The 26,811-nt window shown below is 23.8% G+C and overlaps 3 protein-coding genes across 11 annotated transcripts in view; 2 read left to right on the forward strand and 1 right to left on the reverse strand.

Annotated features, from left to right (window-relative positions):
* The window catches only part of LOC122503805, a 244,198-nt gene that overhangs the window by 185,622 nt on the left and 31,765 nt on the right, over window positions 1-26,811 (forward strand). Inside the window, exon 1 of one of the 9 annotated variants that reach the window (XM_043614513.1) lies at window positions 7,835-8,213. The exons of 5 other annotated variants lie outside the window; for them this stretch is intronic. The gene's annotated coding sequence lies outside the window, so the exon portion shown is untranslated. Of the gene's footprint in view, window positions 1-7,834; window positions 8,214-15,834; window positions 16,436-23,528; window positions 23,739-26,811 lie in introns of those variants that run through there. 3 more of the 9 variants (XM_043614508.1, XM_043614512.1, XM_043614511.1) reach the window with 3 other exon arrangements.
* LOC122503808 (nitrate reductase [NADH]-like) lies at window positions 384-6,071 on the forward strand. The gene is made up of 2 exons (XM_043614515.1): window positions 384-720; window positions 5,253-6,071. Exons 1-2 carry the CDS (start codon window positions 611-613, stop codon window positions 5,761-5,763), a joined length of 621 nt encoding a protein of 206 aa, XP_043470450.1. The 5' UTR covers window positions 384-610; the 3' UTR covers window positions 5,764-6,071.
* The window catches only part of LOC122503807, a 53,184-nt gene continuing 44,272 nt past the window's right edge, over window positions 17,900-26,811 (reverse strand). Inside the window, exon 4 of the mRNA XM_043614514.1 lies at window positions 17,900-19,766. Within this exon, the coding sequence (XP_043470449.1) occupies window positions 19,637-19,766 (130 nt within the window). The 3' untranslated portion in view covers window positions 17,900-19,636. The remainder of the gene's footprint in view (window positions 19,767-26,811) is intronic.

Raw genomic sequence — 26,811 nt, forward strand, 5'->3', positions numbered from 1 at the left:
AAATTATAAAATATGAATAATTCCTGGAAAATTCAAATATAAAACATAAATATTATAAAAGTAATGTAAAATTTAAATTTATTGATTCGTTCTTTTGTTTTTTATATTTTTTAAATAATATATTTTGTTAATGTATTTTTATGTCATGTTGTTATTTTTGTTATTAATATTTTTTATCTCATCATTACGTGAATAATAGTGAAAGCAATTGAGATAAATCATTTTTTCGATGTTAATCCGATAATATAACTGTTTAAATTAATTTTAACAAATATTATAAATATATCAGTAATCAATACATTCACGTGACACATGTATATTAAAACGATGATAATATCTTATTTTTTTATCGTCTCTGAATAGATTTCAAAGCAAAAGCACATTCAATGAAGAAAATATCAGTGGCTTCCTACAATTCATCAATTAAAGATCTGTGTATAGTAGTTTGTTTTCAAAAAATAGTTAGTTCTCATTTTATATACATATGTAAATTGAATTGAATATATAAAAATATATTTAAAAATCTAAATCATTTTTTTTATAATAAAAAAAAGAATAATACGGATTAGAGTGCAAAGACCCTTGTGCACGCCTCAGGTTTCAACCGGTAATGGAATTACATTCTCCTTTCTCGCCGGAATTGATTTCCATTCGCCAGCAAGCCTCAGTTTTTCAAGAAATGTCCCTGGAACGACATCTCAGAGGCACAGCATCTTCCCCGTAGGTTTTCTTTTGATCGTATTTCTTTCAATTTGTATATACATATATAGGCATGATTTCTAAACTCTTGAAAAATATCACCAACTTCTTAATACTCGGTAAAGAATTTTTCCTGATACTTTTCTGATCTGCTCGAGATTTTTTCTTTTTTTTATATCAAAAAGTTTTGTTTCCATGCAATTCCGTGTGTAAATTTATCTAGACTATAAATTTGTCCCAACTCGAGAAAAGAAGTGAAGCTACTGTTTTTCAAAGTTTGACAGGTTCGTGATATCTTTCATATCGTTTTCTTTTCTCTTCTCTAAATATATATATTCTTTCGGGACAGAAGTGACTGCTGGAGAATATCTTTGATTTGAAGCCAAATAAAATATAAAAACAATATATCGAGTATTTTCTCTTTTGTATTTGTTTTTCTGGTTTTTCTCTGTGTATTCTTTTTTGTCTTTATTCACAATTTTCATATTTTTATTATTTTTCCTTTTTTGTTATGAAAAAAACGTTTTTTGTATTTTAAAATTTTTCATTAAATATTCATTATCGCTTATTATTCTGCGAGTTATATTTAAAAAATTTAATTTGATCTCATAATCTTGGTTTTTAAAAACAGGATATTGATTAAAAATGAGATAAGTAGTTTTAATACGGTGAAATTATTAAAAATTACATTACATCAATTTTTATTTAAGAAAATTAATTTTACTATATTTGCATATTATTTATTTTATTTTATAGTATTTTACTGTAACCAAAAGGGAAAATAGTAGCTAAAGTAAAATAAGCAAGTAATTTATATTTCTTATAAAATTAATTTATATTCACTATTAAGATTAAATTACGTTAATTTTTATTGCAAATTAATTAATTAGACTATTTTTACTTTGTTTTTACTCTCTAAATCTAAATTAGTAAAAATTAAGCCAATAATTTATACTATTAAGAATATTTACTAATTTTTGATGGAATTTTAATTTTTTTTAGTAGTTCTAATTATTTTTAATTAAACTTTCAGTAAAAAATGACTAAAATTTGGTAAAAATGTTTATAATTATGAATTAATAGCTCAAATTTTACTAATATGATATAGTAAAGACAGTCACTTATGCAAATAGTAATATTCTTACTTATAAAGTAGTCATTAATGACTAATTATTAGTTAATCTCACTTTTAAGTTATTCTAAAATAACTAAACTTTTTGGTAACTAATGTAATTAGTAATGTTTTTTTTAAATAGTCAAAACTATTTTCTTAGTTATTTATTTAAAAAATAATTAAATATTTTCTACTAATTGGTCCTTTCTTCTAATAATTGGTCATTTTTTACTACTGTTGAATCAAAATGTCAGTCAAGATTTTAGTGGCAATTAGTTATTTTTAATGAATGAGATATGGAGAGTACTGAAACTAAAATGTAAATAGTACCTAATTTAAGTGAAATAAGCAAGTATTTATATTTACTTCAAAATTTACTTAAAAATTAATTTTTATTTATTTAAAAATCAATCTACCTTTATTAACAATAAATTATAAATAAATTTAAATTTAACTCAATTCTATAATACTTCAATCAAAACATACATAATTTATGCGAAATATTTATCTTTTGACAAAAAAAAAAGATTTTTTTTCTGTTTTAATATATATTTTGAAAGGCTGACAAATAGGAGCTTCTCTTGCGTTCATATAATTAATTTCCATAAAGCTCATTAATTAAAACGTGCTTTGAAATAACAGCAGATCCTCAAGAGAGTAGGGAAAATCTCTGCTTTGCATGAATTATTTTACATTTTTAATTAAGTTCCTTTATTGGCAGCAATTGTTTTAATTTTCAACGCGACTGTTTCCATTTGCAATGAAATAAAATGTGCACACATTTCCCACGTTGATATTTATTTCGTGTGTCAATTTTCGATTATTTTTTTATTTTATTTCATTTTTTTTTTTTTTTGACATTCTTCATAAATAATGTTCAATTCATATTTGATCAGAAATAAAGCTTCAATTTGGGAATAATTTCGATAATATCTCTTGTCGTTGTTACATGTACATTGGGAAAACTAAATTATTCCGTTATTATATGATTTTTTATTTAAAGTTTCAAAATGTTGATAATAAATTTTAGATGTAAAGTAAATTTATCAATCCTCATATTGAATATTTTTTAAACTAGAATTTAAAAGAATAAATGAAACTTATTATTTTATTTTAACTAATTATTTTTGTTTATTTATTTGTACATATAATAATATGTATTATAATATGTATATACATATTTATTAATACTAATATCTAGAAATATTAATACAAAATATTTATGTTATTTAATTAAATGATTATTTTCGGGTAAATGAAATAACTTTGAAAATATTGCTGCCTATAAGGAGGAAAAATAAATTTGATTCCGAGGGAAAATACACAGAAAAAATATTGGAAAAGATTTTAATAATTATTTTCATCACTACTTTGGGGTGATAACTTTTTTTCGGTGGGAATTTATTCTTGTACAGAAAAAAGTGTTTTCTTTTAATAACATAATATTACAGTTGACAAGTTAATATAAACGTACTTTATTAGTTGGTCTAACAAAAGTAATATAAGTAAGTAAATTAATGTTTTTTTTACAATAAGTTTATTGATTTAAAAATTAGTCAAATTTACAATAAAAATTAATAATCTTTTAGTAAATTAAAAAGTGTCTTTTTTACAATAAATTATTAATTTAAAACTTATTTCGTAAAATTTACGAATGAATTTAGTAAATAGTAGTAGTAATAGTAAATAGTAAACAGTCTCAGTAAATAATCAAGTATTGTTTTATAATAAATTAGCAATTAAAATTTATTTAGTTATATTTACGAAATGATTTAGTATAATACCTTTAGTAAATAAATTAGTGTTTTCTGCAATAAATTAATAATTTTAAACTTATTTAGTTTTCAATGCACTAAATTAATGGCCTTAGTAAATAAGTAAGTATCTTTTACAAAGAATTAGTAATTTAATACTTAGTAAAAATGGAATAAGTAATTAGCCTAAGTAGTCATTTAAAACCTATTTAGTAACATTTACGAAATGAACTAATAACTTTAGTAAATAAGTTAGTGTTTTTCTACAGTAAATTAGTAGTTTTTAATTTATTTAGTAAAATTGATGGAATAAATTATTAGCCTTTGTAAATAAATATCATTTTTTAATAAATTAGTAATTAAATCTTATTTAGTTAAAATTACGAAATAAACTAGTAACTTTAGTAAATAAGGAGCCTCTAAATAAGTTAGTGTTTTTTTACAATAAATTAATAATTTTAAACGTTTATTTAGTAAAATTTACAGAACTAATTAGGGGCCATTCAAGTATTACGCATTATTATGCATTATTATGCATTATTATGCATTAGCGCCATTTTTTCTAATGGAAATAAGCAATAGCTAGACCCCCCTCCCCCTTAAATGCTTACGTAATACTTGAATGGTCTCTTAGTAGTATTAGTTAATAAATTAGTAAAAATATATGTTGAATAAATAAATGAAAAAATTATTACTCATTAATTACTAATTGATTTTATAAATGAAACGTAACTGTTGACATATCTTTAATTTCTCTGAATTTTAATTAGTTAAAAATAACTAATTTGATAGTCAAAAGTCAGTTACTGCTTTAAATAGTGATATTTTACTAATCAAATAGTTATTAATAACTAATTAGTTAAATTTACTTTTAGGTTAAGTTAAAATAACTGAAATTTTTTGTAACTAACTCAATAATTAGTGAAACTTGACTATTTTTGTAGTTATTTATTTACTAATAAAATAATTTGTAATTTTCTACTAATGATTAGTTATTTTTAACTTACTTACATTTAGAGAGTTGCATTAAAGTTTTTGTTTATTCACCTAATATTTGTATTTAATTTGAATTTAATATTATTTTAATGTTTTAAAATTTAGGTAATAATAGTAAAATTTCGTTCACTCTAGAAAAAAAATTAAGTCGTTCTAAAATTTTGTTGATCGTGCTAAAAATTTTATTTTAATATTTAAAAATGTAGGTAACTATAGTAAATTTTTGTTAAGTTTTAGAAAAAAATTTGACTGGTTCTAAAAAACTTTGTTGGACATGCTAAAAAAGTATTATTGTAGAAATATGAACGAAATATTTTATTGACAGTATATTTGACAAATATATTAATGTTGTCAAATAAATTTCTCAGTGCTCACAAAAATATTTCAATACTGGAAAAGGGAGCATCTTTCTTCTTTTAAATATTGTAAATATTTATTGAAAGAATATAATCTTTTATTCAAATTTAATTCACAAGTTCTTTTTTTATTAATTTCCTAGAATTTACAATTTCTGTAAATTTTCTTCTTGTGGATTTTTTTTTCCAAGTAACGGTAAAAGTATTAAATTTAAAAATTGATGTAGCTTATCGAAAAACTATATTTTTCTACGGAATACAAGTTTATTTTTCTTTTCGTTGAATAAGAGAGAAAGAAAAAGAGAAGAAGCAAACGGAGAATTTGTTTTAAAGGGAAGGCACTATTCTGGATAAAATTGGTCTTTTGAGATCGACCTTTAGAGCCCTGGATTTACAGGATTCAAAGCCAAAGGATAGTATCTTCATTCAGCAGCTTGAAAACGAGAGAACGATCCCAGTGCATGAGAATAAATATGGAGGCGTTGAAACGAAGAAAAAGGATTTTAAAATTGTAAGGAATAGGATAATTCGTGGGAAAAGTCGTGAGGAGGAAGAAAATCTTCAACCAATATCACTCGATGAAGTCGCTTGGCACGATACCACCGACGATTGTTGGATCGTTGTTTACGACTATGTTTACGATTGTACCGATTTCGTCAAGAATCATCCCGGTGGTCAAGACATTATACTCGAGTATGCCGGACGAGATGCCACTCTTGCATTCATTGGTACAGGACACTCCAAGGTAGCCAAGCAGAATCTCGAGAGATACCTAATTGGAGAACTTCCTCTTTCCGAAAGAATATTTCGCACTCCGGACGGTGTAAAAATTGTAGATTTTTGATTTTTTGCTCTTCTTTATAATTAGTTTTTTAAATTTAATTATTAAATCAAGTATGATAATTTTAAAGATTTAAAATTCTTGTCTTTGGGTCAAAATTTCTCAAATGCATCGCCTGAAATTAAAAAATTTAATTTTTGTCACGTCGTTGTCACACTAGGTCAATTCGACCCGAACTTCATCATCACTTCGAGCGATCTTTGAAGTAAAATTGATAATTATAATTTAAATTATCCTTATAATGATTATTAATTATTTCCTTTTTGGTAAAATAAATATAAAAATATGCTCAACAACCGTACATAGAATGTTTAAAATTTTTTAAGTTAAAAAATTTTTTTTTAATATTTTTAAATAAACAAATTCTGTTTTTAATTTTAAAATTCATCATTCTGTTTTTGAGAAAAAAGTTATTTTACTTAAGACTCCTAAAAAATTATGTTAATCTAACTTTTAAAAAAATTGTCGTTTTGAATCTAAAAATTTCATAAACTTATTGTTTGTGGCTCTAGAAATAAAAAATGATTTAAGGTACTGAAAATAGATTACATTTTGGAAATTTTAGGTGATCCATTCTAAGAAATTCTGACCCATTTTGAAAAATTGTTTCTTGAAACTTTTTAATTCTGATAAGTGTGTTTTTTTAATTTTATTAAAGAAAAAAACGAGGAAGTTTGATAAGTGAATTTTTTAATTAAGAGAATAATATAATTCGAAACTTAAAAACTTTCGTACAAAATTTTAATAGTAAAAAGTTTAAGAATTGTAATTTGACTTTCGGTAACTTGTATAAAAAGTAATTGTTGGAAGGCAGAAAACTCGTTAACTTCACTTCGAGTATGCTTGAGGAAAATTTTCAAACTAATTTTACAAAAATTTGGTTTTCAATTAAAATTTCTAAATTTCATTCAGATTGTTATAATTTTTGGAATGAAAATGGAAGTTTTCTCATTTTGTTTTGTTGATTTAGAATTATGGAGCATTTTCTACATTCTTGACGAGAGTATTTATTAGGTATGTTAATTGTTATCATTAATTTACTAATTGTAAATTTTAATGTTACAGATAAAAAATTGTTAATAGTAATATTATTTGTACCGCTGTGTATTTTAACAGATTTTTTAACGTTTACACAATAATTGCATCGTATTTATTTCATAGTGCAGCATAGATGATTTTATTTATTCTAACGATAGTAAATCTAATTTTAATTAATTAACTTTTTAATTTATTATCTGCGAAAAAATGTTAATATTAATAGACAAAACTCAACATTTATACATTTGTAAAAAAATGGAAAAATATACTGCTCGATTTTTACTTTTGTAATCTACAATTTATTAAAAGTTTCATTATTATTTTATGATGGAAATAAATATATACCTGAAGAATTTGATAAAAAAATTGGTATATTAAATTTTTCCTTTATCAATAATTGTTTAATAGAAACATTTAAAAAATTGGTCAAAGAAATAAAAAATTCGTAAAAAGCATGAAAAGGAAAAAACTAAATTTAAAAAATAATAAAAAATAGGATACAATAAATATTTGAAAAGATAATAAGATGATATAGATACATAATTGAAATTAAAAAAAAATTTTTTTTTAATTTTAATTTTTAATTTTATTTGAACAATTTGTTTTTAAATTCATGGCGTTTTGATGATTTGCAAACTTAAAACAATATTTATTAGTTGATTATTTATTATCAATAAATTTCTCCAACCGTAACGTTTTTCAAAAAAATTTGGTCAATTGTTATATCTTTTGTCCGCCATTGCAAATTTCTTTCTTTGTATATTTCATTTGAAAATTTTTAATTTTAATTTAGTGATTCAAAAAGTTCTAAAGTAAAATTTTTTATTTTCTTGTAGAAAAAACTTAAAAAACAGAATTTTAAAAAAATTATTTTTAATTCTTATTTACTTCAATTTTTTTAATTTCTAGTATAATTTTTTCGTTTTCTTCAGTTTTATTTTATTTTTGTTTAAAATGTTTTATGTTTTTTTTTTTTTTTTTTTGAAAAAATCCTATTGCTTTTCTCTTCTGCACACCTTATCCTTCTGTTTTCTTTTCCTTCTGAATAAATTATTCTTTAATCCCAATCCATAAGATGTTTATGCAATTTGTGGGTTTTGGTTTTATCTTCAGTGTCTCAACTAACCACAATCAGATTGAATTTCCTGAAGGGATTTTATTGAATTTTTTTTCTTCTTAGAAAAGATTATTACGAATTAAGAGTATTCTTGTACAAGTACACTTTTTTTCTCCTCCTAATTCCATGTTACGCTAAAGGGATAATAATAGTTTCCATAGTTAACAATTATGTAATTATAATTTCCACTCGACTATTATTTATACTCTTTTGATGTTCTTTAAATATTCTACGCTCTCAATATCTTCTCTAACGAGGCACTCACCACTACTTTAGTTTCATTACAGAAATAACTTTCGTAAGTCTTGAATTTCCTTGCAATTTTTCTTGCCGTTTTCTAGCTTCACCTTTTTCATTAATCTTATTAGAAAGTTCGCAAGATACTTTAAAAAATAAAAAATATTAAGAAAATATAAAGTAAAAATATACAAAACTAAGAAATATATATGAAAAGGGGAATTTTTTTAGTTTACAATTAGTAGAGTTTTTTTCTAATTTAATTTAATCTTTAATTACACTTGAAACAATTTTTGTGCTTTTAAATTAAATTAGGTATTTGATTAAATCTCTTTATTTGAAATTCAAAATTTCATTCCACTTGAAAATATTTTTTTCTCTTTTTGAAATGAAATTATTTGATTAAATCTCTTTATAGGAAAAACAAAAATTAATTTAACATACATTTAGAAAAAGATAAAAATTAATTAAGAGGTCGGACCAGTGATATTTAAATCCATTGAAATTTACCTTGTTGACAGGCGTCAATTTTTATCTATAAATTTTGTAATGACCAAAAAATATTGTTTATTAAATTATTAATGAATTTAAAAAAAAATTATTTTTATTCACTTTAGAATTTTTATTGATTGAAAAAGTTAAAAATTAAAAAAATTTATTTTTTAAATCATCTCATTAAAATTTACATTTTGGAGGGATGTTAATTTTTTATGAATTTTTTAGAAAACAAAAGGTTTATATTTCACCATGAAAAATAAAAGGACATTTTTCTGACCATTTTATAGACGAATTATAAAATTTCAAGTGGATTAGCTGTTTTGTTTGTCCGTCGCTATCTTGTTTCTCATAATTTTTAGAAGTGACGGAATACAGCAAGAAAAAGTTTTTAAATTTAAAGTTTGAATTTGAAAAAATGTTGAACCTTTTGACTTTTTGGTTTTTAGAACCAATAAAATACCCTGCATATTTTCTAAGGATGCTCCCCATTTCTATACAATTAGGGTATCCATAGGATATTTGTAGGACGTCCATAAATAACATTATTACAGCTAATTGATATCTTAATTTCCAAAGACTAGTGAATAATCTCAAGATGTCTATAGGAGATATCTAAGATATCCTACGATATCAGTAGGATATTAGAATTCTTTGCTCTACTGGATATTCGAAATATTTTATTTAAATATTTTCAAGATATTGAAGCATATGAAAATTACTTAAATGTATTGTGGAATAAAAAAATGAAAAAGTCGAAGTTGTAGAAAATAGCGATAAAAATTGCAAAAAAATTAATTATAATTAATAACATTCTCAACAATTTTTCACAATTATAAAAAAGCCTAAGAAAGTGTTGCCAATCAAAAATAATTAAAATTGTAAAAGAGGTTCAAATTTGAATTTTTCTAAAATTTAGAGTTTCACTAACAAAATTTTTTAAGTAATAAATTTCTTCTACTTTTTTATTCTGAAGAATAATTATATATCTTCAGAAATCTTGTAGAAAAGAAATTAACAACGTGTGAGTTTTGATAAGTTGAAATTTCACTAGTCCCTTTCCTTAAATAATGAAAAAAGTGAACTTAGAACAAAACAAATTTTTTATACTTATTTCTCTAGAAATGAGAAAAAAATAATAAAAATAATAAACAAAGAATTACAAATGAAAAAACGTAAAATATGTGGTCTTTTTATTAAGAATGGTCTTTTCTATTAAGAATGAAACTTTGTTAATTCAAAAAGACCGCAATGACAAAGAGATTTAATGAATCATAATTTGAAAAGTTAATAATAATTCGATACGTATTCAATTGTTAATTGAATGGTAATGCTTTTTGGCCTCTCTGGCTCTCTCTCTCTCTTGCTCTTTTAAAGTCGAGAGAAGTTATAATATGATTATCGATAATTTACTGAACTGTTCAGTGGTTGGAATTAGCTATGTGTGCAAGAATTTCTTGAACTATTCTGAAATCAGGCAAGAGATTAATTGTGGTCAACTATAGTGGTCGTAATTTCAAACAAACTTTGGTCGTTATCTTGCGCGCAGTATTATAGATCTGTTTCAAAGTAAGATCTAAATGGTAAAATGAATGGAGGAAAGGGATAATGGGGATCAATTCATTTTACAGCAGTAGATTATATTTCTTGGTCCTCTAAACATTTATAATATACACAACATACAGTACAATATAATATTTTTATATATATATGTATAGCGATATTTTATATTTTCACTTTTTATTATTTCCACAATAGTCGATTTTCGTTTTTTTTCTTGAATAATCGCAAAATTTTACAACGAAAAAAAATATGGTTGGGATAATAATATTTGTGTCCAGTTCCAACTGGACATGTCACATAAATTTTTTATGGATTACAAAAATGTTGTTCTTTAGTTGAAAAAATATTCTGTGCTTATCACAACCATGTTTCGAAATTTTATTATTGTGGTATGTATGCACTTTTAGTAATTATAATAAATTTTTATCATGATTATAATTTAATTCATTGTAATTATAATTGAAATTTAATTCATTATAATTATAATCTTTTACAATTTAATTAGTTATAATTTTCATTTTAGTTTAATCCTCGATTTAATCAGTTAATGTAAATAAATAATTAAGTCATTCGTAAAAAAATTGTTTTAGGTTGTTAACTAAAACTTTTTATAAATAAAATTTTATTTTAGTAGTTCTTCAACTTTTCGAAATTAAAAAGAATTAATTATAATTTTAGATAATTATAATTATAGAGACTTATTATGATTGTGTTGGCCAGAGAATTTGCTTGTCAACCAGAGAAAACATTCTGGTAAAAATATAAAAATTTATGTGAGATATAAAATTATACGGCAAAATTATTTTTCAACCATGTCTTTTTTTCGTTCCGTGTATCTCTCCTTCGAACTTCCATATAACTCGCAAAATTTCCCTAACGTGCGAACGATGCGCGAACCATTACAAAATACCTATACAAAAATACAAGTTCTTCCAAGCATTTTACGTCACTTTAATACTGAAACCGTGTCTTCCACACTTGATAGTATCGCTGACTTTTTGATAACCTTTGAAAAATTATCTTTCGATATTTTAATATTATATTTATACGATTTATCCGTTTTACAACTATTTCTTTACAACTATTTTTGTTTTATACTTATTAAATATCTACAGAGAACAACTCAAAGTTGTTTTTCTTTTTCTTCTTCTTCTTTTTTTTATTGTATGCGGAAGTTGAAATTTTCACTGAATAAATGAATTAAGATTTATTAATTATAATTTTATATAATCAGGAAAATAATTTTTTTTTGTATTTTCATTTCTTTGTATTTTAAACAATAATTTTTACTCAGATTTTTTCTTGTTGGCAATTTCTATATTTTCCTGATTAAAATCGTTTATTTAAATACAAAAAACTTATTTCTTGGCACAATTTAAATTTACAGTTTTTTGCCAAAATATTTAGGAAGACTTTCTTTATTTAGTCTGTAAGGGAAATTAACTTTTTAAACTATTTTTCAGCGTTTATAAAGAAAAAAATGTGAAATGAATTTTTTTTGAACGCCATTTTATATGTCGACTCTTTCAATAATTCCGTATACATTTTATTGTAGACAGAACAGCCGCTTAAAAATTGACGTTTATTAATAATTATTCTGCAATACAGTCGTTAATAATGCATCTGCATTTGCAAAATGTAAATTTTAAGTAAAACAGTGCCTTAATTACGAGATTTTGGACTAAAACATCAGGTTTTATTCTACTGGAATATTTTTTCATTTTGTAATATGACACTTCCAATTATAATAATTTATACAATATAAAACAAAAAAAAATAGTTCTCGAGATTTTTTCTTAATTAATGGTTTATTTTATTATTATTATAATTGAGTGCATAAATAAATTAAAAAATTGTATATTTCCTTAATTAATTTAATTACATTGAAATAAATATATTCTCAAGTAGAATTTCTTTTCTGGATATTTTAATGTTCGTTTTTTGTAATGATTAATATTATCAAAATCTATTTATTTGTTAAATTTATGTACTTTTTTAAAAAGCATTTTTAATAACTAATTAAGTATAAATTATGAATTGATACTTTTTTCAGAAATTTTCAAAATGGAAAAATCTGTAGTCATGAAGACCCGAACCTCAGACTCAGCTGTTAGAAATACAGTAAAGAAACCACTTAGTCATCACGCAAGTTAATTTTTCTTTGCGAATAAAACCATTTTCTTTTTAAAATTGAGGAAGATATAATTAATTAATTATAAATTAATAAATAATAAATAATAGTTAGGTATTAATTATTAATTATTAATATGTAGTATATATTTACTTATCAATAATGACTTTTTTCCTTTTAAAAACTAGAAAAATATTTCAGTTTGTTAATAAAACCTTGAGAATATATTTTTATCCATGTATTACATTAATTAATTTTAATAATTTCTATTTATTTATTCCGTAAATATTTTTTCGGTCAAGTAAATACGGGATTTTTTAATTAAATTATTTCTTGTTTTTTAATGAAGAAAATAATTCGTCTTGAAAAATATGAACGTACGTGTTTTGATCACGTAATAAGATTTTAGAACTTTCGCGCTCTTTGGCAGTTCTAGGTCGGTGTTTTTTTTATTTTATTTTGTTTTTATTTTATTTTCTCAAGTTAACGATTGTTTTCGTCGGTTTTACATTATGTTTATTAGTATTATGTAAAATACACATGAGATGGTCGAGACATTCCTATTTCATTTTACGGCGATCAGAAATTGATTATTTAAGTGTCGTGTTTTTTCTCTCTTCATTTATCATTAATAACGGAGTATAATGACAAAAATATGTGCGCTTAGACAGGACATAACGACATCCGGTCGTAAAACACTTTTTATCGACTACAAGTACTATGTAAAATGAAAAATTTTTAATTTTTTTTTTTTGTAAATTGCATTGTTTTTGTAAATTGTATTTTTTTAAATTTTTGTTACATAGTGTATTACTTTGTAACAATAACACACAACACCGTGTTATTTTAAAATAAGTTACCACATTCTTATTTTAATTTATATTTCTTTTAATTTCTCTTTCATTAGAAGTTCCTTTTTACAAAAAAAATCTTCTCTTTTATATAAGAACTTTTTTTTATTTTGGAATTCTAATAACATTTTTTTCTGGAATTAAAATAATGTTTTTGAACAATAGAAAAATTCGAATTGGATTCATCTCGTCAGGAATGATTGTGCTCGTAAAAATAATAAATTGAAAAGAATTCTGAAAAGTTAGAATTTAAATTACTATCACGTTTCGTATTCATAGGATTGTATTTTGTGTTTCATTTTTATTTATTTTTTTTGTTTTTTTCATTGTTTTCGTTAACAGTGGATTTTTTTTTCAACATTTTACGTGTTATTAATATTTCCTATTGCACTTCTTTTTCTATGATCCTTAAAATTTAATTGATAATACTTTCAAATTAATTGCACGTAACTTTATACAAGGAGCATAAAGTTTATTCTGAAAGTGAAATTCAAGTTATTTAGTTTAATGATTAACGTGTTTATAATCAAAAAAATGAAAATAAGTAACAGAAATTAAAAAACTAGTGAGTGCGAAACTTAGAGAAGCGGTTCCCCACCGTTTAGGCTCTTCCCCCTCCACACAAGTATATTCCTCTGTGTGGTGGGAGGTCGCTTCTCCATGCCTTTTGTTCACTATAACTGCTTTCTTATGCCATTAAACTTTTTGGAACATTATATCAACTAGTCAAGTGTAATAAATTTAAGTCATTTATTTTTCACATGTTTAATTAAATTTAATTTTAATAAAAATAAAAATATTTTATTTTAATGAGAGACTAATGGGAATAGTAGAAAAACTGTTGATGTTCGCTTTCATTTTTCTGAATAATTGAAAATTGTTTTTTATTCTACGTGAACTTTCCATATATAACTATAACATGTATAAATAATGAATATAACAGTCTATAGGGGAAAAAGTCTGTTAGAATAATTCAGTTTTTTTGCCAGTTAGATGAATATTATTTTATTCGTCCTGTGCAACATTGAATATAATTATTGAGACATTAGACTGGTAATGGCGAGTGTTTCTATCGTTTATGTACACTTATGGTCCGCGGAAGACTAATTGAACGTGCTAAAAGGCTTAGTGTTTTTGACTTAAATATTCTCAGGGGCCAATTTCTAAAAAACTTTTATAAGCTACTAGAAATATATATTAAAAAATTCTGAAAAATATTTTTCTCTTGTCTTTCTTTTTTTTCATAACCGTACAATTCATTGCATTTTACAATAGAGATGATAAAATAAAAAAATATTCAATTACAATGTACAATAGAGAGCTAGGTTAATACAATTTTTTTATTGCAATTTACAATCGAAATATTTTCTCAACAAATTTTTATTACATTGAGTGATCGTCATAATTTGCTTAGAATAGAACAAAAAATATATTTTTAAATTTAATTCATTGCTTTTAATATTCATAATATAAATGAAAAAATAACTGAAGAAAAAAATCTATCTATGACGCTATAGTTTCTGAATTTATTAAAATTAATATTATTTACATTTTTCGTTTCTTAAAATATTGAGAAATGATGTTTTGCCCCTGATTTGTGAAAAATTGTATTCCTACATGTATTAATCAGAGACATTAATTAATATTGTTAGTCATAGTAGTTATGATTTTTCCGTTCAATTGGAAAAAATTATGTTTCTGACTTGTTTTTGCACATAGTGCGATACTCGTTGAATGTTGAGGTTTTCGTTTTTAGAAATAAGAATTTTGGGGAGATTAGCTAGAGATGAATTTTTAATTAATATGTTTTTTTCGATTATCAATGGACGAATTGTACTTACTATTTGTATCTCCTGACATTTGGATGACAAAAATCTGAAAATATCTGTTTTTCTTAGGTATATTTTCAATAATTTAAAAAAACCGATTGAATTTATATTTTTTCAGTAAATAATTTTTTTATGTATCTTCTCCTTTATTATTATTTTTTAAAGTTTTTTATTTATAAAGAAATCGGACAAATTTTGTTTTCAAATTCAGGTCAAGTTTGACAAAAATGTTGTCACTTTTCTCAGTCATGTTTCAATTCCCAGTGCAATTATATTTTTTCTGTAAAATATACTTTTTCTTTACTAAAAAGTAAATTTCTTTAAGCGAAGATTTTTATTTATACTGTAAATAAATTTTCCTTGAGAAAAACTTTACCACTTAACCACTTGAAAGGACGACTTTATAATATACTTGTAAATAAATTTTTAAAAAGAAAAAATTCTCTATAATTACTTTTTAAAAAATTCTGTAAAAGTTTTATATTTTTTTTTACTTAAAAAAAAACCAATAAAATGTAACCCAGGGAAATTTACAAACTTTACAAACCAATTTTTTTTCCACGAGATTATTTAAATTATAAGTTTTATTTATGAAGAATTAAGAAATATCTATAATAATTTTACTGTTTTATTGAAATTAAAACATATTTTCAGTTTACAATTTTTGTTTATTAAGAAAAAATATTTTATTTTTTGTTTTTAATAAAAAAAAATATTTTTTCAGTTTACAATTATTATTTATTAAAAAAGTTTATTTACTAAAAAAATAAAAATTGTATTTATTTTGGAAAATTAATTTTTCGAAATCCACAATCATTGGTTGTTGGGAATAATAAGAAGAAAGTATTATAAAATATCAGATGAAAACTAATATAGAAATTATGACAAAAGTTCAGATTTTTTGTAATACAAAATGTCCAATTAGAAAGACAAAAAACAATTTTTTCGGTAACTTTAACTTTCGTTGAAAATTGAAAAAAAATTCACGAGGAAGTAAAATTAATAAAATGGTTTTAAATTATAATTTTAACCAGCTGTTAAATACTTAATTGGTGTGTAAGGTGCCAGTAAATAAGAAGGTGTACGCAGGCGCTAGAGTGGAGGTAATGAGTGCGAGAGAGAAAAACGCGAATTTCTCTCTCACTGTCACTGCTGCGATTTGAGCGCTTGCGCAGTGCTTCTTAGTGAAGTACCTCACCGAACCGCTTAAATACACAATGTAATTACAGTCGTAGAAATTTATTCTTCGTTAGTAAGTATTAATAGTGATTGTTTTGATAATTTTTTCCAAACATGTTTCGACAAATATTGCTAAAATCTCCCCTCTTGTACATGTGCTAGTCTAAGTAACATGAGTTAACATCGACTTGACGCACTACTACATTATGCTTTGTTTCTCATTTAATTTGAATAAGTAAGTCTGAATTTCTTATCAATAAGTTAAATGCTTTTATTTTATTTTTTTTTTTTTTGGTAAACCATTGAAACATTCGTTACTTGTAATTTATAAATTGTTCTCTATCAAATATATTACGCGCACGAGAAGACAGTAGAGCAGAATTAGATTTTATTATAATAGTTAGGGGACTATTTGTGATGATCGTTTCATATTTTTTTCTTTATTCTTTTTGATCGAAAATGAAATATGAATGTGACGTTCACATCTTTCAATGATTGGGAATATAACGAGTAACGTTGACGTGGTATAGAAACTATGGAGGGTTTTTTTTATAATTTTTGTTTTTTTCTCTCTTTTAATTTTTTATATGCCAAAGTGGACTGAGGCCAAAATATATTTTAATGTCAATATTATAAAGGCCCTTTAATTCCTTTAATTAATCGTTGACAATATTCAGTTCGTTTCTGTTTATAAATTAGGCAATTAGGATCTCAGTGCTTATCTTTTATTTTTGAATCGATTTACGAATATCTGTTTTTCAATTCACTTTGACTCGTGATTCCTTTTTTGTCATAGCAATCTTGTTTTGTTTCTCAATAACAATTTTTTAATACTTCTTTAAACTTTTGTCTTTGTAAGCCTGTTTACATATTTAAATAAAATATTTATCGAAGTTATAAATAAAAAATACACATTTATTAATTGCTTATTAGATTTATTCATTAAACCGCAATTAAAAAAATTAATAATTAATACGAATAACAAAAATTCTTTATTTTTAGAAATAAATGCTTTACGTAATATTAAAATGAATAATAAATTTTGTACTGGTGTTTTGAAAAATAAACAGGATTACCATGACTGATCACAAATAGTTGAATGAGTGAGGAATTGATATTGTTTTTAATAAGAAACATGACACGATAGACCACGTTTAAAATTTCTGTAAACTAGAAGAGTGATGAGGCAAAATAGATCGAGTAAACGTCCATCTGACACGCGATAACCAGGAAATATTTGGAAGACGTCTTTCTTTCTATTCACATGGGAGATTTAAGACGTCTGCGAAATATCCCATGAGTATAGAATATCGTTTTGAAATATCCCCCTGGTGAAGATGATGGAGAATCCATTTTTCTTTTTTCTCCGTAAGGCCATTCTACCATTTTTTTAAAACACACCGAGATTGTAGAATGACCCTTATTTTTTATCTGAGAACGTCACACTGAAAACGAATCTCTTCAATCATTTTTTTTTCTTTTAAAAGAAAAAAGAAATTCTTATCCAATTTTAAACAGTTTTTTCTAAGAATGACAATTTTAAAAAAAATGCCACTACAATTACTATTTGAATTTTTAATTCTCGTCACACAAGAAAGTATTTTTTAAAACAATTATTTTTCATTCTTGAGAGTAAAATTCTAATATTTTTCAAAAAATTCATTGTAAAAAATGATTTTAAGAAAATTGATTGTAAAAAATATCGATTGTAAAAAAATTATCATTGATGTTAGTTGTCAATGAAAAAAAACATATTATTTTCACTCACTTGAAGATTTTGTTGATCTACAATTTTTTTTTGTTTTTCAGTCTTTATAATCACGTCATTATATATTGCTAGTGCAATCCCGTTTCTTATTATTAACAAAGAGCAATAACAATTCACAATCTATTATTTTTTAAATTCTAAAAAATTCCTCACATTTATAGAGATTTTTTTCTCAAAATTGTTTTCAGTGTCTCGTTTTCGAAAAATAGTATGTTGGAAAATATCAACAATATAAATAATGACGTTTATCATTCTTACTTTCTTTTAAATTCCTCTCTTTGGCGTAACACAATAAATTATTATTTATTATGAGTGAATGATTTCTTATAGCCCCAAAATAAAAATTCATCCCCCTGTCTCCATTTTTTCCACTACACCGATAATTTACACTCAATTAATCTCGATAATTTTTTTTCAAAAAAATTATATATTTCGTTTAGTAATAAAAATGTAGATTTAATTTCTTTTTCTAGTAAAATATTTCCTAAATTCTAACTATATGAACATTTATTTTTTTTCTCTTGTTAGACAACTCTGTAATTTATACAAACTGTAAAAGAGTCAGTTCAATTATCAGGAAATGTGCGTGTCGTTTTATTGTACATCTCGAGAAATCAGATTTCATTGGAAAAAAAAATTTTAAATTAAAAATAATACTCCAGATATTATTGGAAATAAAATACTTGTAAATGGAAGAATATTAAAATGGAAATAACTGGCGAATAATAAAAAAACAGAAGAAGGTGTATTGGAATTCTGAAATTAAATCCAATACAGGAAAAATTATGAATTAAAAAATTTTAATATTAAAAATATGTTAGAAAAAAATAGCTATTTAAAAACTGGTTTAAAAAATTAAAAATTAAAGTTAGAAATCTAATTATAAAAAATAGTTATAACAAAATTAGTAACAACTGAGTAAAGTTAATTGTATCTGTAACTTTTACATGATAATTGATTTGAAAATCAGATCGGAATAAAAAAAGTAGAAAAACTGAATAAATTCTAGAAGTTGTAAAAAAAATTCTAAAAAATATTTTTTTTAAATAATAATATAGTTATAATTTGTTTTACTCATAATTAATAGTCTTTAGCTTTATAAAAATAAATAATAATTGCGTAAAATTTCAACTTGAATATTGAAATTCTTTTCGAAAAACAGGAAGATGAAATTTATTTCAGGTTTAAAAAAAATCGTGCCACTTGTGCCTTTATCAATGAGTTGATCATAATGGCGATAAATCCACATTGTATCTATAATATGGTTCGAGTAAAGATTTCTCGAAGTAGAAAAAGTGGCTTCATTTTTTGTATATAATCTCGCATATTCAGATATATGTATATATATATATATATATATATATATATGTATGTGTGAGATTTTTCAGAAATATGAAGCAATGATTCTGGACCAGCCAGTTCATACATACGCACACTCAGACACATACCCCTCCGAATTTTCTGCACACGATTTCCTTAATATTACTCTCATCTTTTATTTTTTTCCCCCGAAAAAAATTTCACTTTCGAAACTGGGGGGAAAAAATCAATGAAAATTGAAAGCGACAATAGTTTCGCGACGGAAATCGATATTATTTTTTGTAATCTTTTCCTTAGTTTTTGCATTTTTTGTGTTTTGCTTTTTCTAATTTGATTTTTCGATCTTGCTTACATAAGACTGCAGAATGCCACACCATTGTCAATAGCTGACTGAATTGCAGTGGTTTCCATGCAAAATGCAGCGTCGTCATACATTGTCGAAATCCGCTGCTGCTGAGCTCGACTTTCACTTTGGGATCTGAAAAATTAAAAAAGTTTTTCATTTTATTAAATAACTGACTGTGGGAACGTATTTTTTTAGCAATAATTTAATTTTTTTTTGTTTTGAGAAGAGAATTTATAATTAGAAATATTTTCTGAAATGTATACTGACAAGGTTGCCACAGATTATAGAGAAATCGGGAAAATGTCAGAAAATTATATGAAAATCTGAAAAATGTCAAGTTTCTAAAATTGCTATAAAAATTCGGTTTTTTATGTTCAACAACATTTAAAAATCTATTTAAAAATCTACTTTAATAACTTGTAAATTACTATAATATTAAAAAGGAAACCCTGACTTTTCTTCTTATTTCTGTTAATATCATTTAATTTTAGAGAGTAGTTCTTTGCATTTATTTTTAAATTATTGAAATAGGATGGAAATTAGGATGGAAAACAACATCAAAAAAATCAAAAGTGAAAAATTAAAATTTCGAAGAAATTATAAATAATTAGGTTTCTTAAAAATTTAAATTCTATGTTTTTTAACATAACTGAAGATAATAAACTGAAATTTTTTTTAATATTTGAAATTTCCTAAAGTTATATAGGTATTAAAAAGTAATTGGATTTTTAAATCTTTTTATTTAAATTTTAGAAAATAATCGAGTATTTAAAGAATTTAAATTCAACAATTTGAAAATAATTACCTACATAAGTTTTGTCTTTCAATTTCCACAATTAAAATTTGTTAGTAAATAAATAAATTAAGTACCTACAAGTACTTTTCTTGTTCTTCTTATCATTTTTATAGTGAGTCAGAATTTTCTTATAGTTATAGAAGCAATATTTTAAAGAAATTATTTTTTAAATATTTTACATCTTTTTAAGAACAAAAATTACAAAAAACTTTTTTTAAAATTAGGTTTGCTAAAAAATTTAATTCAGTTTTTTTGAGATAAGTTGACATAACATTTGAAAATAATAAATTGAAAAATTTTTTAATAATTTAAATTTTTTACATTTGAGGCATTTTACGTGAAATGTCCTAAGTTGAAATTTCAACTTCTTGAAAAAAATTGAAACTCGAGGAATTTGTTGTTCTATCAAGTAGAAATGTGACCCAAAAAATATTTTTGATTTTTTCGAAAAATTGGAGGGGGTAGAGGGGGGCCAATTTGACCAATTTTGCCAACACCGGCTACTTTGTGAATTTTTTCTGAACATACTTGTAATGGGAAAAATTTTTTAGAATATGTTTCTGAAAGGTTTTTTCGTCCTCTTTTCAATGGTGTATTTTATTTTTTAATATTTTAAAAATTTACCCTAATTTTTGATAATTAATATTTAATTTTCAATTTCCCAAAAATCGGTCCGTTTTTTTTTAAATAAATTATTGCAAACGAAAGCTGAGGTTTTTGTCCTATCGGCATGTAAATTTTCAGAATGCCCTTTTTTGTTTTTGAGTTATTAAATTTCAAAGAATAAATTGCGTCGCGGTTACACTGAGCCGTGTGGCAACCGGCGTGAGACGAGGCGCCCGGGACGCAATTTATTCTTTGAAATTTAATAACTCAAATACAAAAAAAGGGCATTCTGAAAATTTACATGCCGGTAGGAAAAAATCTCAGCTTTCGTTTGCAATAATTTATTTAAAAAAAAAAACGGACCGATTTTTGGGAAATTGAAAATTAAATATTAATTATCAAAAATTAGAGTAAATTTTTAAAATATTAAAAAATAAAATACACCATTGGAAAGAGGACGAAAAAACGTTTCAGAAACATATTCTAAAAAATTTTTCCCATTACAAGTATGTTCAGAAAAAATTCACAAAGTAGCCGGTGTTAGCAAAATTGGTGAAATTGACCCCCCTCTACCCCCTCTAATTTTTCGAAAAAATCAAAAATATTTTTTGGGTCACATTTCTACTTGATAGAACAACAAATTTCCTGAGTTTCAATTTTTTTTCAAGAAGTTGAAATTTCAACTTAGGACATTTCACGTAAAATGCCTCATTTGTATCAAAAATAATAATTTAACTCTACAAAGAATTTTAATAGGGGTCGTCCATATACCACGTGGACACTTTTGGGGGGAGGGAGGGGATAAAAAAAGTTTGAAAATGTCCACGATCCCATGTATTTTTGTGTCCACAAGGGGGGAGGGGGGGGGGTCAACAATCTTTGAAAAACTGTCCACGTAGTATATGGACGACCCCATAGAACATTTAAAAATAATTGAATTTTACGTTTTAATTTTTAAAATTACAGTTATCCAGAAACGAATATAATTAGAAGCATTTTTTTATACTAATATTTTTTAGACTGAATCATAAATAAAAAAAAGTGTTACAATTGATATAATAAAATTAACTATTTAAAAAATGAAAGCACAATAAAACCCAAATACTAAAAAATAATAAAATTTAAATAAAATAAAAAACAATAAAATAGTGAAGTAAAATAACAAAAAATGATAACGTATACACAATGAAAATATGAAACATCAAAGTAGAAATGAAGAACATTAAAAAGTCATTTTCACCAGCCGAATTGGATTATTATTTTATCTAACTCATTGTCATAAAACAAAGAGATGAAACATTAAACTATATATAGAATAAAAAGTATTCATGTTTTATGAGGGTTTTTGTCAAAAGAGTTTAAATCATTTTTTTCTTTTTTGACATTTTAAAACAAGCCAAAATGTCATTCAAGACTGATTCCCATGATTTTCGTGTAAAAAAAAATAAATGCTTTTTTTTAGCTCACTATCAACTGAGTGATAAAGGATTGATGTTACTCGAGATGAAATAAATGGTCCGCCAAAAATTTTGTCCCTGACAATAAATCATTTTAAAGCTTCTGCTACATGTAACGATCATAACACTGAATAACACACTTTTCACAACATTTTTCAGCAAATGTTTTTACTTCTGGAAATGACATTTATAATTGAAGATTAATTGATAGTAAATTCGAACATTTTTGTTGTATTTATTGGCAAATATTTATTAATTTTAGGTATATTAGAAGAATAAAAATAAAGTAAAGATTTAAAATAATAACTAATAATAAAAACTATAAGAATATGAAAATATATAGAAATATAAAAATGAAATGTAATAATAATTTCTATTATAATTATAATAAATAATAATAATATATATATAATACAATAATATAATAATAATATTATAATATGTTATATAATAATAATAATAATAATAATAATAATAATAATAATAATAATAATAATAATAATAATAATAATAATAATAATAATAATAATAATAATAATAATAATAATAATAATAATAATAATAATAATAATAATAATAATAATAATAATTATAATTATCATTATTATTATTATTATTATTATTATTATTATTATTATTATTATTATTATTATTACTATTATCTTTACTTATAAAATTATACGTGTATTTATTAAATCGATTCAGATTTTCCTTCCACGAAAAAAAAACAAAAATATTTTATACGTGAAATATTTTTATTTTTGTCTCTTTGTATTTTTTCTCTTCTGTAAAAAGTGTTAAAATTTATTTACAACTTTTTGTTGTGCATATACAAGTCACGATATTTTATGAAAGAATATTATATTTTTATTCTTCTTTGCATAAAAATATATATTACCTATTTATTGTTTCCTATTGTTATAAAAAAGAAAAAAAAATGTATTTTCCCCCCAATATGTTTTTATATTGATTTTCAACCGCATTATTACTTTGGAAAACAATTTTTATACTTTCAGTGTATGAAGAAATTTATGATCGGGCATGCTATAAATTTAATAATTTTAAAAAGTAACTGCTACGTAAACATTTTCTAACAAGTTTTATGTTTAGTATGAACGTATGAAAAATCGAGGAACACGAAGAGTGCGCGGAGAATTTATTACGTAATCATCTATGATATTAAAGAATTCCAATAAGCATTAAAATGACGTCGCGTATGTGCCGCAATATTTATCGATTTAAAAGGTGACTTCTTTATATTTTTCATCTTCTTATTCTTCTTCATCTTCATCTTTCTTCAATCTTTGATAATGTAATTTTTGATCGATAGCTTCAAGATCACGAGATTTAGGTATACTGATTTTATGAGCGATGTTATCTCTGCATATATTCTCTATATTATAATATTTTCATCTAGAATGATAGTTGAAATTTTTCAATATTAATTGGAAAACTGATTAAGAAAATTATTATAGACATAACTCATTTGATCTTTGTGATTTTTTATTTTGTTTTCTTTTAATCTACTATTTGCATAATATAAAAGACATTAAGTGATTGTGTTACTTGTGAGAAATATTTTTTTTATTTTAATCATAATTTTGTAATTCGTTGTGTTGGGAATTTTTCCCTTTGTTTTTAATAAATTTTATAGATAAGTGTACTGATTACAGCGACAAATATTTACTTGAATCATATAATTTTTATTTTAATCAATTTGTATTTGATTCAATAATTTCAGTATTTGGAGTGTAAATACCATTTGATTGACTCAAAATTAAATGAATAAATGTTTATTTATAAATAAATGTTGGACAAAAAATATTCTTGAATTTAAGAAAGTGTTCTTAGTTTAGAGAATATTTTGTTCGAACTACAAGAATAAAATAAAGGTTCTTAATCTTAAATAAAAACCAAGATTTATTCTTGAATCCAGATTAAGACAACTTTAATAAATTATTAAATTAAACAAGATTGAGATTCAAAAATATTAATTAATAAATTAACTAAGATTAAGAATAAATATTAATAAAGTGAATAATTTTAATTTATTTTCTACCATTTAGAAATTATGTTGCTCACAGTAATTAAAGCATTACTGAGACAAGTAATTTAAATTTTTTGATTTCTATTTAATTTAATATTCATAATTTAAATCGATATATCACTATAAAAATCATTTAAAAATGATTGAAATTATTATCATCAGTCATTTCACTGATTTAGTTTTAGAGTAGATGTGTGATAGTATAGGTTAAATCTCAACATTTTTTTCTGGTACAAAAAACATGAAGAAAAATTAGCTTGTTTCATGCTTGAACATCAAAATGTAAATTACTTTACATTCCATGAAAATTAATGTACATATGTAAATTTAAATTATAATGTCTTTTTGTAAAATTTCGTTACTATCGTTCGCAGTAACGTAACTCATCCAAACGTATCATGCTTCGTTATTTCATTTTTGTTTCATTACGCTTTTTATTGCATGATGCTGAATAATCGTAATGAAGATACTAGACTGCGAGAATGAAATTGCAGAAATGAAAGCATTGACTATTCTGTCAATAATAATAAAAAAAAAAAATTCTCAAAAATTTAAAGCGAAATAAATAATTACTTTATGGGTGATGAAAATGAAAGCAATCTATTATTTAAAAACTATTATATTTCGTTACTTATATTTAAAAATATAGAAATAATATAATACAGAGAATTAAATGACGAAAAACAAATCTTCCAATTTTAGTTTTTAGTCAAATATGAAAAAAAAATAATTTGAGAATTACCTGTCCTTACTAATACAAATACCCTCTTATACATATATCGAACACGAACTCTGTATTGTAGAAAACATACGAAAATTTTATGAAATTATGACTTTAACATTTAATTGCAAAAAAACAGAACGGACAAATTACCATTTTTTGAAAATTATTATTCACAATTTTAATATGTATTTGATTGTAGTTTTTGAATAAAATGTATAATCAACTTTTATTAATTTATGCTAATCAACGTACTCTTAATTACATTTAAGAGTACATGTAAAATTACGCTTTACATGTAAAATTACACAACTTTAACATTAATTATATTTTTTTCTGTACTGGAAAAATTTTTAAAACTTTACAAATAGAAGGATAACCCTATGAAGAATGTATCGTAAAAATTTCTAAACAATAATATAAAAAGTCGATTAACCGATTTACTACCTTAAAAACAAAACATGCTCGATGCTTACGAATTCTACACGGAAAAAAATAGTGTGCTAAAAACACACATAGCGAACTGTTGCGTATATTGCACGCACACTACCATGCATGATTTGCTTGGAATCCATCTTATTTAAGACTTGATTTATTTTTTCTAACAGAATTTTTTAAATCTGACATCAAATTCAGATTCAGCAATCTCAAAAATCTACGTAAAATACAACAAAAATAGGGTTCTTTTTTCCATTACAGTTCAAAAATTTTGATAAATATTTATGTATTATGCAGAATAGAAAATTAAAATATCACAATTTTTGTCAGTCACATATGTTTCATCGCGTTTCTGGGACACATATGTTCCAGTGGGCCTCAAAGGGTTAAATTTATTGTATTAGTTTGAAACTCGATTGTCCGATATTACTTTTTAAAAAATCAAAATGGAGGATTCAATATGGCGGACGACTTTTTAAAAATCTAATGCAATTCGTTTGTAACTTGTTAGTCGAGGGTTTTTGGGGTCGCTGATTACGAATCTGATGTTAGTTTCTCAAACTTCGGATTTTTTTATGCGAATCCAAAATATTTTGATAATTCGTAACTTTTAACAATTGTTTATAATTTTTTCTAAACAATATAAAATTTTAGATACTTTCTGATCTATGATCTATATATTTTTGAAGCCCTCTCTTTGCAGAAGAAAACTTACCAAATCTAAATAAGGGACATTCCACGTCAACGCGGACAGAGCTCCAAACAAAAATTGTTTTGATGGATTTAAACGTTCTAGGGCCTAAAAGATTTGTGCATTCATGTACTTTAAGATGCCGATGGGCGTTTTTTGAAAATTTCCATTTCCGATGCCAATAGAGCTGTCAAAACTCCAAAAATCTCAAAATACTTTTATGAATTAAAAGCAAAAAACGTGGTAAAATATTCGTTAACTCATTCTTTAACAGTTTTTAGGGTTCCCGATTATAAATCTAAAGTTTTAAAAAAAAATCCAATATGTCGGACAAAATTAAAATTTGATCAGATTTAATTAAAACTTGTTACTCAGGGGTTTTTAGGGTATCTCATTACGAATCTGAAATCACAATTTAAAA

Source organism: Leptopilina heterotoma, unplaced genomic scaffold (genome assembly GCF_015476425.1).
Source record: "Leptopilina heterotoma isolate Lh14 unplaced genomic scaffold, ASM1547642v1 Lhet_27, whole genome shotgun sequence".
Lineage (NCBI taxonomy): Eukaryota > Metazoa > Arthropoda > Insecta > Hymenoptera > Figitidae > Leptopilina > Leptopilina heterotoma.